This window comes from Podarcis erhardii, assembly GCF_964252035.2.
Source record: "Podarcis erhardii genome assembly, chromosome: 6".
NCBI classification, from domain to species: domain Eukaryota; kingdom Metazoa; phylum Chordata; class Lepidosauria; order Squamata; family Lacertidae; genus Podarcis; species Podarcis erhardii.
This window is the reverse complement of record NC_138510.1, coordinates 32,584,266-32,597,471: the sequence shown is the minus strand read 5'-3', so window position 1 is coordinate 32,597,471 and position 13,206 is coordinate 32,584,266. Positions and strand designations below refer to the sequence as shown.

Genomic DNA, 13,206 nt, shown 5'->3' with positions numbered 1-13,206 from the left:
ACTGGATTGGCCAGAATCTCACACAATTCAGTGGGGCTTACTTCTTCTGAGTAGGTACGCGTAAGATCGTGTTCTTCTAAATACACAAGTGCAGGCTGCAGATGTTTATCCTGCTCTGGGTTTCAGTGTCTTGAGAGTTGCTTCCTCCAATTCTTTCTGTATTTGCTTTCCTTTCTTCAATGTACAACAAAGGCCTTATTGACTGGCTCTGCCTTGGGCCAATGGGGAGGCTTCTGACCACACATCTGTTCACTGATTTGTCATGGATAGTCTCTGCTGAAACTGCCGGGAAGTGGTTAAGCAATAAAAGCTAAGTGGAAAGAGCATTAGCTGTGCTGACTCTGTAGTATAAATAATATATGGAGAGAGCTCTATAGGTGTATAATGTTTCTGAGACAAACATTTGCTTTCTCCGCAGGCATTTCCCCTCGTATTATCTGCCTAAGACTGGGGCAAAGAGCCACCTGATGTGGAGAAGAGAGCAAATGATGAGAGAATCTTGAAAATACCTGGGTCCTTGCCAGCTGCCAGTGGAAAGGATGGTTGTGGAAGTCTGGTTGCATCACTCGGCTCTTGGAAGAGCATTCTGAATCCTGTGCTTTGCTGGAAAGCACTTGTCCCTCCCTTGGCTAGGATGATGCCTTTCTCTATAGCCAACCTATCTGGGAGACTTTGAAGACTGGGGTCCTTCACAATACATCACTTCTCAATGGAGCATGACTTTCAGGTTCCTTCTTTTGCTGCTGTCACTTCCAGCCACCTGCTCAGCCACACCCATGACAGGAACCCACTGGATGAAGAAATAGAGAGGTGCACTCTGCCCTGCTGGGACGGGACAAAGGTCTGTGAAAAGGTAGGCTGAGTAGTGCTTAGGCTATGCTAGTTTGCATCTCATTTTGGTGCTAAATGGAAACACTAACGTCTGATTGCCAAATGCACTGAGCAGGAAGTGGCTGGGTAAGAGCAGCACTGATTTTGCTTTCGGGCTGGGAGATCTTATTAAAGAAAGGAGAGCTTGCCTTGTGTGAGTGTTGGCTGCACAGGGAATAGTATTGTGGGCAGATGTGCAGCCCTGTCCTGTGCTTTTTTTACTTTGAAGCAGAGTCGTTGAATTCAGTGGGACTTCCTCCCGACTTGAAAGGGGGTGTAGAGTTACAATCTTAAACCTCTCTAGCATCACTTTAAAAGGTGAGGTGCAGATATTAGGCCAATCAGAATTAATTGATATTTTTGGATGTTTTATGGCTGTTTTATTAGTATTTTGTTGACATTATCCTGATGTTTTGTACTCTGCCTTGTTTCATATTTATAAATGTGCAGATTATCAATTTATAGAAAAAATAAAATAAATGAAAATATTCTACCATATACTTTGTTTGTGGTCTAACCTATTTTGCTTTCATTCCCTTCTGTTTATTTTCTTTACAGGGAGTTTCCCAGTGTCAGCCACATACTAGTTCAGGTAGATATTTATAAAGAGAGTTGGGTAAAGGAACCTTAAACTTACGTTGTTTCAGGGTTACTATATATGGCAATGTGAAATTCTGCATTTTATCTGATCCATCCACTGCATTTATTAAGTTTGCAGATGATATCACCATAATGGGTCTAATTACAGGTGGAGATGAATCAGCGTATAGGGAGCAGGTTCAAAAAGTCTCCACATGGTGGCTAGAGAAGAACTTGCACCTAAATATCAGCAAGACAAAGGAGATGGTGTTGGACTTTTGGAGGAAGAGAGAGGAACTAGCCCGTTGTATATCGGGGGGGGGGGTGTGGAGAGAGTCTCTTCCTTTAAATTCCTGGGAGTTTACCTTAGTGAAGACCTCACTTGGAAAATCAATACAACCCAGGTGGTTAGGAAGGCCCAACAGAGACTCCATTTCCTCAGGGTCTTGCAAAAGAACAATGTCAAACAAAAATTGATGATCTCCTTCTACCGGGCCACAATAGAAAGTGTCCTTTCATACTGTATAACAATGTGGTATGCTGGTTTGACAGCCACGGACAGGAAGTCCCTACGGAGGGTGGTGAATACAGCACATGACATCATGGGCTGTCCTCAGAGTTCACTAGATGACATCGTGGGAGACCGCTGCCTCAGGAGAGCGAGGAAAATTCTTAGAGACGACTCACACCCTGGCCAGCACTTCTTTAATCTCCTACCTTTGGGCAGGAGATACAGAAGTATAGTCAGCCGCACCAAGAGATTAGAGAACAGTTTGGGCTGTTGGGCTGCTGAATGGAAAAAAAAAATAGTGGTGTAATTGACTTCCGACAAGCACACAGAGCGTGAACAACACTGAGTGTATAGTGGGACTTGTTTAATTTCACTGCACACAGGTGGTGTAGTGACAATAAAGGTTTATTATTATTATTATTATTATTATTACTACTACTACTACTACTACTACTATTTATTAGAAGAAAAGAAAAGAACACAGATCTCAGCCTTTCTACTCAGATCTTCATTACCACCCCCCAGGTAACAGCGTGAGGACCCAGGGCCTGTGGAGTTGCCAGCCTCTAGGAAGGAGCCCTCATATCCAGGCTTCCAGTTGCCATGCGGTTCTTCTTAAGGCGTTCACTTGCAGCAGCTATTTCCCTGCTTGTGTTCCTGCTCCTCGTAAGTCTGTCTCCTTGGACCCAAGAGGATTCTGAGACGGTGAGTATAGCATAAACCACATGTTCTGGGCAGAATAAAAGGAAACTGATACCCAACAGGCCTTGCTGCTCCCATCCTGTTGTTCTGCTGTTTGGCTAGAAGCCAGGGATTCTGTCGAGACATTTCTGCAAAATATCTTCAGGGATTATAGGGACCTGACTCCCCACGCCCACCCCCGTCTTTGTGGCAGGGGGGTGGGGATCCAGATTCTTACATTTAACTGGTGACACGTCCTTCATTGGGGAGAGGGGATCAAAGGCAGCTGTGGACACTCTGATGACTGAGGCAGAAAAGCCAAAAGGTGCTTCATTGGGGATAAACAATTAATAACTGATGGGATTGAAAATGTTAAGCCTTTGTAATGGTACCCTGAAATCAGATGTAGGGTCTTCTTCCTCTTTTCCTCAGAAACTGGTCTTGCACCCACTCTCTCACTCGATAGCAGGAACATGGATTGAACGTGACAAGCATCAAATCACCATATATATGTTGGATTCTGATTCCTCATTCTAATCCTTCCAAGTGATTCCTACAAAAATACATTGTGGTGAATCCCCACCCCCTAAGAAAAGTACTCTTGTTCAGGGCTGCTTAGACCTCTTGGGACAGGGGGAGGTTTTGAAAGGTAGAAGGGACTCCTACATCCACCTGTGTTATGTAGCTCTAGAGGGCTCAGGTTGCAGCGGGCAGGCAGTGGGGGAGGGGGAGGCTGCCAACCCTAAACTTCACATTGTATTGCTAAATAGCAGCCGGTGGAGTGTGACTGGCTCTAAAGACTAGGAAAGGCAAAAGGTGTCATTTCCTTCTTTTCTCCCTCCTGAAACATGCCACAATATATTGCAGGGAAGGCTTGTACTGTACCCAACAACCTCTCCTCCAGCATTCTTTCTCAACTGCAAGCAGCTCGAACAAACCATTCCCTCTGCTACCCATTTTCTTCCTACTCCTCTGAAAATTAACACCCAACATTATTATGTGTGTCGACTTCCCTTGGTGGTTTATGTCATTGATAGGCACACATAATCAGCTGTTCATTACAGATAATGGAGAAACCCGGGGTTTTCATGTAGCTGTAGCTAGGAAGCAAGTATGCTTACACACAACAACAACAACAACAGGAGTTTATGCTGACTGCATACACACCATACATTTAAGGCAGGTCCCTCTCTGCAATTCTATGATTCTACAAACTTATCATTCCGCATACCTTGGGAGTCCCTTGAGTATGAAGCCCATTTTCCACCTTGGACCTGGGGGCAGGTCCCATACTCACCACCACAACTTATAAGGCTCCAAGGAGGCCTCGGGGTGTGATGGATGTTTAGTCGGGTGTGGGAATTTGTTTAATTTTGGTGTGTTTGTATCTTTTACTGTTTTTGGTTTTTATTGTTTTGTTGTTGTTGTTGTATAGGTTTTAATTTGATTTTAAGGGGTGGGGTCAGGGCTGCCTGGGAGTGGGTCCCAGCCAACAAAATGGCTGGGGCAGGTTCCACAGGGGGGGATGCACTGGGACAACCGATCTCAGTGATCACGGGTAGGAGGAGGAGTTACGCTAAGACCAGACCACGTCATTACCGAGGAGGCAGGCTTAGTCGTTGTTTGAGGACTATCCCTGCCTCCAGGTCTGGTCTTGACCGGACGGTTACTGAAATCAGCAAGGGATACCCACACGACCTGAAGGTGCTGCTGTGCAATAACAGGTCAATGATCCATAAAACCATTGTGATCCATCACTTGATTGTGGATGGAGGACTTGATCTGGCATGTGTAACAGAGACTTGGTTGGATGAAGCAGATGGGCCTGTCCTAGCTGCTGCTTGTCCATCAGGTTTCTCCTATGCACAGCAACCCAGGCCTTGTGGGTGGGGGGGGGGGTTGCAGTGATTTTTAGGAAGTCATTAGTTTGCACCAGGTGTCCTATTGGGAAGATCCAGTTCTCTGAGTGCATGTTCTGGAGGTTGGGCAATAGGGACTACTGCAATGTGCTCTATGTGGGGCTACCTTTGAAGGTGACCCGGAAGTTAATCCAGAATGCTAATCCAGAATGCAGCAGCCAGACTGGTGACTGGGTGCAGCTGCTGAGACCACATAACTCCAGTCTTGAAAAACCTACATTGGCTCCCAGTACATTTCTAAGCACAAATCAAAGTGTTGGTGCTGACCTTTAAAGCCCTAAATGGCCTCAGTCCAGTATACCTGAAGGAGCGTCTCCACCCCCATCGTTCTACCTGGACACTGAGGTCCAGCGCCAAGGGCCTTCTGGCAGTTCCCTCACTGCGAGAAGCCAAGTTACAGGGAACCAGGTAAAGGGCCTTCTCAGTAGTGGCACCTGCCCTGTGGAACGCCCTCCCACCAGATGTCAAAGAGAACAACAATCAGACTTTTAGAAGACATCCGAAGGCAGCCCTGTTTAGGGAAGCTTAATATTTTCTTGGAAGCCGCTAAGAGTGGCCGGAGAAGCCCAGCCAGAAGGGCAGGGTATAAATAAATTATTATTATTATTATTAGCCATCCCCTTTCTGCTTCCAAACTGATAGGCACTCAGCTACCCTGTTTTGAGCAGTGATAGTGGTAACGTTGGGAGTTGCCAAGAACCTACCTTGCTTGTTGTCTCCATATCTAGAGATGTAGAGCCCATTGTGTTGGTCCACAGATGTGCTCCGGAACATATACTTTCTTCTAAGTGTTGTTGTCCTGTTTTTTCACAGAGGGAAGTACGACAGTGGGCCCAGGATGTAGGGCTACAGCAATTGCACACTGACTGGAACCAACGTAGCCTCCAAAAGCTAGGGAATGCCACCAACTTCCCGAACATCTCTTATCGCTATCTTGCTGGCATCCCCCCACCCCAGAAAAGTGAGTACAGCACACCTCCCAAAGGGCAGATCAAAATTAGAAGGTGCAAAGCAGGCAATGGGTCCATTTCAGAAGTCCATGTTTGCATAGAAGAAATTTGCATTTCAGGCTGTCGCAAGAGAATGTGGACTGTGCATGCACAGATCTGTCACATCGGCACCATGCCTTTTATGTATTCTTGTACCACTTTAACAGTCATAGCTCTCACCCAAAGAATCCTGGGAACTGCAGGTCTTTGTGGTCAGTGCCCTTAACAGACCACAGCTCCCAGGAGTCTTTGGAGGAAGTCATGACAGCTAAAGTTCCATGAGAGTGCTTTAAATTTATGGTGCGGATGTGATCAGAGAGAACTGGGAATGTGGGGTGCCTTTGTGGGCTCACTACTAGGACTTCATCTTTTGCTAAGCTCAGACTTCTGCAGTGGAACCATGTTTCTGCCTTTAATTCTAGGGCAAGGGTCAGCAAACTTTTTAAGCAGGGGGCTGGTCCACCGTCCCTCAGACCTTGTGGGGGGCCAGACTATATTTTTTGGGGGGGAAATATGAACGAATTTCTATGCCCCACAAATAACTCAGAGATGCATTTTAAATAAAAGTACACATTCTACTCATGTAAAAACACGCTGATTCCCGGACATTCTGCGGGCCAGATTTAGAAGGTGATTGGGCCTTAGTTTGCCTTTGTTGCTGTTTAGTTGTTTAGTCATGTCCAAGTCTTTGTGACCCCATGGACCAGAGCACGCCAGGCACTTCTGTCTTCCACTGCCTCCCGCAGTTTGGTCAAACTCATGTTAGTAGCTTTGAGAACACTGTCCAACCATCACGTCCTCTGTTGTCCCCTTCTCTTTGTGCCCTCCATCTTTCCCAACATTAGGGCCTTTTCCAGGGAGTCTTCTCTTCTCATGAGGTGGCCAAAGTATTGGAGCCTCAGCTTCATGATCTGTCCTTCCAGTGAGCACTCAGGGCTGATTTCCTTCAGAATGGAGAGGTTTGATCTTCTTGCAGTCCATGGGACTCTCAAGAGTCTCCTCCAGCAACATAATTCAAAAGCATCAATTCTTTGGTGATCAGCCTTCTTTATGGTCCAGCTCTCACTTCCATACATCACTACTGGGAAAAGCATAGCTTTAACTATGCGGACCTTTGTCAGCAAGGTGATGTCTCTGCTTTTTAAGATGCTGTCTAGGTTTGTCATTGCTTTTCTCCCAAGAAGCAGGCGTCTTTTAATTTTGTGGCTGCTGTCACCATCTGCAGTGATCATGGAACCCGAGAAAGTAAAATCTCTCACTGCCTCCATTTCTTCTCCTTCTATTTGCCAGGAGGTGATGGGACCAGTGGCCATGATCTTAGTTTTTTTGATGTTGAGCTTCAGACCATATTTTGTGCTCTCTTCTTTCACTCTCTCATTAAAAGGTTCTTTAATTCCTCCTCACTTTCTGCCAGCAAGGTTGTAAATCTGAGACAGAAGAGAGCCCCTTGTGGCTGCTTCCTTCTTTACCTGGATGGGTTTTCTGTTCATTTCTGGCCTTACACTGCCACCCAGTGGGGAAATAGAGCTGGAAGCTTACAGTGTACAGGAACGCATAGCTTTCCTCAACTATTGTGCTTGCTATCAGGGAAAGAAGGAAAGGGGCAATTGCCCCTTCTGTCCATTTGCTCATTTTCCAAGGCAACAGGTGAGGATGTGGTTGATGCATCTCATAAGAACGGAAGGCAAGCCTGATGGATCAGGCCTGTTCCCATCTAGAACATCATCCTGTTCTCACAGTGGCTGACCTGTGGGAAACCTGTAAATTGAACATGGGTGTATCAGCACTCTGCCCACCTGCAATTCACAGCAATTGGTATTCAGAGGCATAGTGGCTCAGACAATGGAAAATCTTTCTTCCCATCCAAAAAACATATTTTTGCTCACCTGCCTTCCTTGTCCACCGTACTCAGGAGGCCACTGGGTTCCTATAGTACCACAGATGTGGGGAAGGAAATGGAGGGAGAGGCAGTGGAAAGGGGTATGAGGCACTGCAGCTATATCCTCTCCCACTGCCTCGGTGTTGGAGGATCACTGGCTTGCAATGCACCAAAAGTAGTCAGGTGTGCATGGGCACAAACAACAACACCTTCATGTCCTCTTTGTGTGCACGCACATTCAAGGCAACCTATGCCCTGCATAGACGCATGATGGTCCCTCACCTCCCTTCTCAGCAAATGGAAATGATAGCGGAACAAACCTGGGCCATCCTCTCAGCCTTATGCTCACCTGTGCTTTGCTGTCACTTCATGTGTGGGTGATTTTTCCTATGTTTTCTGATTTGATGCTGGGACAGGTACAGAAACATTCGTGCTGCTGTACCACAGGTAAAATTCACAGGGTGTGTTTTTTTAAGAGAGCGAAGGAGCATATATATCATATTCTTTTCACTTTTGCTCAGATTGCCCAGATCTTCCAGGCAACCTCGTTTCAAAACTTCTAATTGTCGTGTTTCCTAAAACATTCTGATTTTTAAAATCCCATTGGCACTCAACAATGTTGTTGTGAACCCAAGCCGCAGGCTCCGAGCTGGAAAAAAGCCTATGGGGGTTTGCGAGAAGCAGGAGTTCCAAGAAGAGTCTTAACCACCAGAGTTCTGAGGCTTTATTGAAGACAGGTATGGGCTTACAGCAAAGCAGCCTGCCTGTTCCCCTTGCCCTGGCTCAAAGCCTTCTGTGGGACGGACTCTACAGCAAGGAGACAGCTTGTCTGCACCCAAGCAAAGATATATACAGTATTTATACAGCAGGGCAGTCTGTGTCAGCCACCTAACCAAGTTGCAGATAGCCAATACTCAAAACATGATAGGTAGTTCTTCTTCTGGGCTCTGCGCCCAACATCCCAGTTCCCACTGATAAGGGTACCATCAAAGCAAACCAATTAGGATATCAAATCAGGCATGTGTAAACATATATGAGCTCAGAGCCATAGCAACTACCAATTAATTGTAGGCGTATCGTGAGTGCCAAGATTATGTAAGCATAGCTTCCAGAGCCGTCCACCTTTGGTACAACACAACCATCTTATGGGTCAAAAGTGCACACTATCACTTTCTTGCTACTAGTGAATAGGACTTGTGCAACAAACATGTCTATGTTAGCCAGGACCTATCTAAATTTGAAATTTAGGATTTCAGAACATTCTGAAATTAACAGAAGAATTCATCTCCAGGCGAGTTACATAAAAGCCAGTTGAAGATGTAGAGCACAAAGGTTTTGATCTGGGCTGATCATTTCATACACAAAGATGGTCATTTGTTGGCCTCATCCAGGCGCATGTTGAGTGAGCAGAGTTTGAAATCCAAACTCATAAAGCTAACAGGGTGGGAAAAATCATCCCCAGACATGCAACCCTTTAATGGTCAAGTTTATTTTTAATATACTAAGCTGACCTTGAATTCTTCATATATTCCAAGTCCGTTTTGTCAACTTCAGCAAAAAATTATGGTCAGAAATGTCCTGAGATGACATTTTAGCAGAAATTGAATAACTCTGCATCAAACAGTAACAACACTGTACTTAGCCTTTTCTATTCTGCAACTCTAAACAACAGTTTTGCTAAATGTTGGTCTGACATTAGCTAGAGATTTTTCCAGAATAAAATCCTGGATTCACAAATGCATGCTTTGAAAGAAGCCTACTTCAGTGAAAAAGCACTTTCATTTGTCTGTCTTGAATTTACTGCCAGCCACTTTGATTTAGCGATGTTCTTGCGGATTTGTGTAGATGCAAGGAACTGCTTTTCCCATTGATTGGAAACAATATGCCTGTTATAATCTGCTGTCTTGCGTTCATGAGGTGTCTCCCCTTTGGCTCCTGATTTCAGAGTTTCTGACTGTGGGGCTGTGTTCTGTCAAGCGGAAGCAAGAGAACTACCTTCTGGAAACCCTGCAGTCCATCTTTCAACAATCAACGCGTGAAGAGCTGAGAGAGATGGTGGTGGTGGTCCACTTAGCTGATCCAGACCAGGAGTGGAATTCTCAAGCACTGGAGAAAATTGCCAAGAGGTTTGCTCCGCAAGTCTTGCTGGGCCGCCTGCTGGTCATCCATGCGCCTTCTGAATACTACCCTCCCTTGGAAGGCCTGAAACGGAATTTCAACGATGCCGAAGACCGTGTGCGATTCAGATCGAAGCAGAATGTGGATTACGCCTACCTCATGAACTTTGCAGCCAACCTCTCCACCTACTTTCTCATGATTGAGGATGACGTCCGTTGTTCCAAGTCCTTCTCCACGGCCATCAGAAAGTCTGTGGTATCTCGGGAAGGCTCCCCCTGGGTTACCCTGGAGTTCTCCAAGCTTGGCTACATTGGCAAGCTTTACCACTCCAGCGACCTGCCCCGTCTCGCTCAGTTCCTTCTGCTCTTTTACCAAGAGATGCCCTGCGACTGGCTTTTCGTGCATTTCCGCCTCCTTCTTACCCAGAAGGACGCAATCCGTTTCAAGCCATCCCTCTTTCAGCACATTGGCCACTACTCTTCCTTCCAGGGCACAGTAAACAAGCTGAAAGATGAAGACTTTGAAGAGGACCTCTCCACACACCCCGACAACCCTCCTGCAGATATGACTACAGATATTAAGACGTTTGAGAATTACCTTCCCAGCAAGGCTTACAGCAACATGGAAGACTACTTCTGGGGCAAGGACCCCTCTGCTGGGAATTCATTCACGATTGTTTTTAAGCAAGCTACCCAAATCTTCCGCATCCAGATCCTCACAGGCTCCAAACAGCGCCCAGGAGACTATCTCCGGGCGGGGATTGTGGAGTTGGGCACCCAGAAGGGCCGGGGTGGCTTGCGCTGTACTAGCTACACCCCAATTGGACACTTTGAGCATGGAAGCTTTGACAAGCAAGGCCTGGAAGGCAGGACTGCCTCTGCCCCTGAGTGTGTGCGCATTACAGTAACTACGACTCAGAGTGAGTGGCTGATCATAAGCAGCATAAGCATCTGGACAAAGGCTGGTCCCTGAACTGGATGACAATTTTAGTTCAAGCGCTCTCATGACAATCTTGTGATACTAAGGGTGGTAGACCGATGGGGTTTTAATTTAGCCAAAGCCAGTAATTAAACATCCTACACCAGATCTGTAATTCAACAGAGGGGAGATTAGCCTCCAAGCGCAAAAAAGCATTTGGAACACAGGATGGAACAGAGAATTTTTTTTGCCTTAGGAACTTAGATTTTCAGATGGCAATCAACATGATGGACAGTACTAGAGCTAGAGAACTGGTGGACAGTGTCCTTCCTCCACTCTTTTGCCTCCCTGATGCACAGATGTGATTGCAAAATCACAGCTCACTTCCTTCCTAGGCTGAGTAGCTATGGGTGGCAGTAAGCCAAGAAAAGTCCTGTGAGGTGGTTTCTCTCTTTCATCCTCCAGTTACGTTAACATTTCTATGTGCAGCTACACACTATTTTTAAAAAAGGGAATGTCAATGGGATCATGAATATGAAGATGGGCACAAGCTGTGCCAATCTGGTGACACAGAGAACTTAAGGAGAGAATATCACTCTTTGGGTGCAGTTCAAAATACTGCATGATTGGTGAATGCAAAGATTTGTAACTACCATAGCAGCTTTATTATGACCAAGAATGCAAACTCTGATGTTGATGATGATGATGATTTATTACTTATATCCCACCCATCTGACTGGGTTGCTGCAGCCACGCTGGGTGGCTTCCAATAGAATATAAAAACCATCAAGCATCAAAAACTTCCTGAAACAGATGTTACCTTCAGATGTCTTCTGAAAGTCATGTAGTTGTTTATCTCTTTGACATCTGATGGGAGGGCATTCCACAGGGTGGATGTCACTACCGAGAAGGCCCTCTGCCTGGTTCCCTGTAACCTCACTTCTCTCAGTGAGTGGAAAGACACTTATGCCCATTTGGAGATGGCAATATTGAGTCTGTAGTTCATGTGCTTCTAGCTTGCACTCTTTATAAAGATTTCAGGAGTGAGGTTACTACTATCCATACCAGGTCACTCAACCATTGCTATTGTGTCCTTTCTTCTAGCAGATCAAGATCATCAGGTGACAGCAAAAACTGCCAAGTTTTTACCAGGGGCAATCAGAATAAGATCTATTATTTGATTATTAATGCAAACTTCCAGAATGTATTTTGTATAGTTAAGTTTTTACCTCTGTCTTCAGTACATTGTCTTTTACTTTATTGCTACGGCTACCGGCTGATGCAAATAAAGATTATTCTGATTCTGGCACCTGATACAATGTACTAGGGTCAAAAATGTAGCACAGCGACCCCACCAATGACAGTGCAACAAGACAGTAGCAGTGAGTGGTATCGTACTTCTCATCAAAATGACTTGAAGAACATTTTTGCAAAAAAAAATTGTCTCTAAAGATGCTTCCCCTAAACAGCCATGTTTGTTCACGTGTGTTATCCTTGCTGCATTTAAGATTTCCCATTATTTAGCCAGATAGGCTCTATGGTTCAGTGGGGTAACGAGATTTAACTTTTTAAATTCTATCATATTATCTGCCTTTTAATTCATCTGCTCGACTAGTGCTCAAAATGCAGTCCTGAACTAAGCCACTACCAGTTTTGATCAACATGAAATAGTATGTCATTGTACCTTAAATCTATGTCATTGTACTGTAAATCTGAGAAACCCCTTCCTACAAAGGACATACGGTACTTCAGTCTCGTATATCTAAAAAAACTCTTGATGACCAGGAGACTTTCCTTTGGAAGAATATATGTTAATGGCACAGAATGACTGCTAGATTTTTAGAATGCATGGGACCTGAAACAAAAAGTTTTAAGTATGGAGTGTTCCTGCTCAATGCCAGCCAGCCAATCCTGCCCTATTCTAGGGTGCTCCATTCCATCCCCCCTTCCAGATTTCCTTTCCCATTCCCCTCAAACACCACTCAGCATTGTGTGGCCTTTGGGCACCATTTTGGAACTCCCCGTACACAAAGTTGTTTGTACTTCTGCACACCCAAAACCTGCTGCTACCTCTCTTGTGCACATATGGAACCACACCCAGTGATCTTTGCTATTTGTATCTATGATGGTTGAGCAGATATCAACTCTGAAATGCAAAAGCTCCCTCCCTGGACTAATGGTAGGTCTCTCTGTGTGAAGTAACAACTCAAGCAGTTTCACAGAATCATAAAATTGTAGAGTTGGAAGGGACCATAAGGGTCATCTGATTCAACCCCTGCAATGCAGGAATCTCTTGCCCAATGTGGGGCTTGAACCCACAACTCTGACATTAAGAGAATCATGCTCAACCAACTGAGCAAAGAGAAGGAGGCAGAGAATTAGCAAAGAACCTAGGAGTATTTTGGGGTGCAGTGTGCCTCTCTGAGGATCTGATGTGGGACAGTGGACTATGAATGCAGTGGTGCTTGTAGCCATCTATGTTCTACTACGTCTATGTTTTTGTGAATAAACCAAATATTCCAACATGCTGTAAGTATCCAGTGTTCCTTCAGGAGCTTACTCTCACTTAGGGAAGTCATAATTGGGAGGTATAGTCCAATAATGTATTGAGGACATCATGTTGGCCATTAGTGCTCTAGGCCAAACTCATGCCACCTGCTTCCATGTCAGCCATTTTCTGTGGATTAGCCACACTTTGTTCACTCACTTCTATGAGGCGTTAGCATGACATTGTGCTCAAAA

At 45.2% G+C, this 13,206-nt stretch overlaps 1 protein-coding gene across 4 annotated transcripts; it reads left to right on the top strand.

Moving 5' to 3' along the window:
• Positions 1–716: 716 nt before the first annotated feature.
• On the top strand, positions 717–12,992 carry LOC309344539 (alpha-1,6-mannosyl-glycoprotein 4-beta-N-acetylglucosaminyltransferase-like). Of its 4 annotated transcripts, XM_081867016.1 has the most exons (5): positions 757–853; positions 1,429–1,462; positions 2,486–2,665; positions 5,374–5,521; positions 9,374–12,992. In XM_081867016.1, the coding sequence occupies exons 3-5, from the start codon at positions 2,564–2,566 to the stop codon at positions 10,516–10,518; spliced, it is 1,395 nt and encodes a 464-aa protein (XP_081723142.1). In that variant the 5' UTR covers positions 757–853; positions 1,429–1,462; positions 2,486–2,563; the 3' UTR covers positions 10,519–12,992. The 4 variants fall into 4 exon arrangements, with proteins under 4 accessions (XP_081723140.1, XP_081723142.1, XP_081723143.1 ...); XM_081867014.1 differs by lacking the exon at positions 1,429–1,462 and having other exon boundaries at positions 717–853; XM_081867017.1 differs by lacking the exons at positions 757–853; positions 1,429–1,462 and adding an exon at positions 881–957.
• The last annotated feature ends 214 nt before the right edge of the window (positions 12,993–13,206 follow it).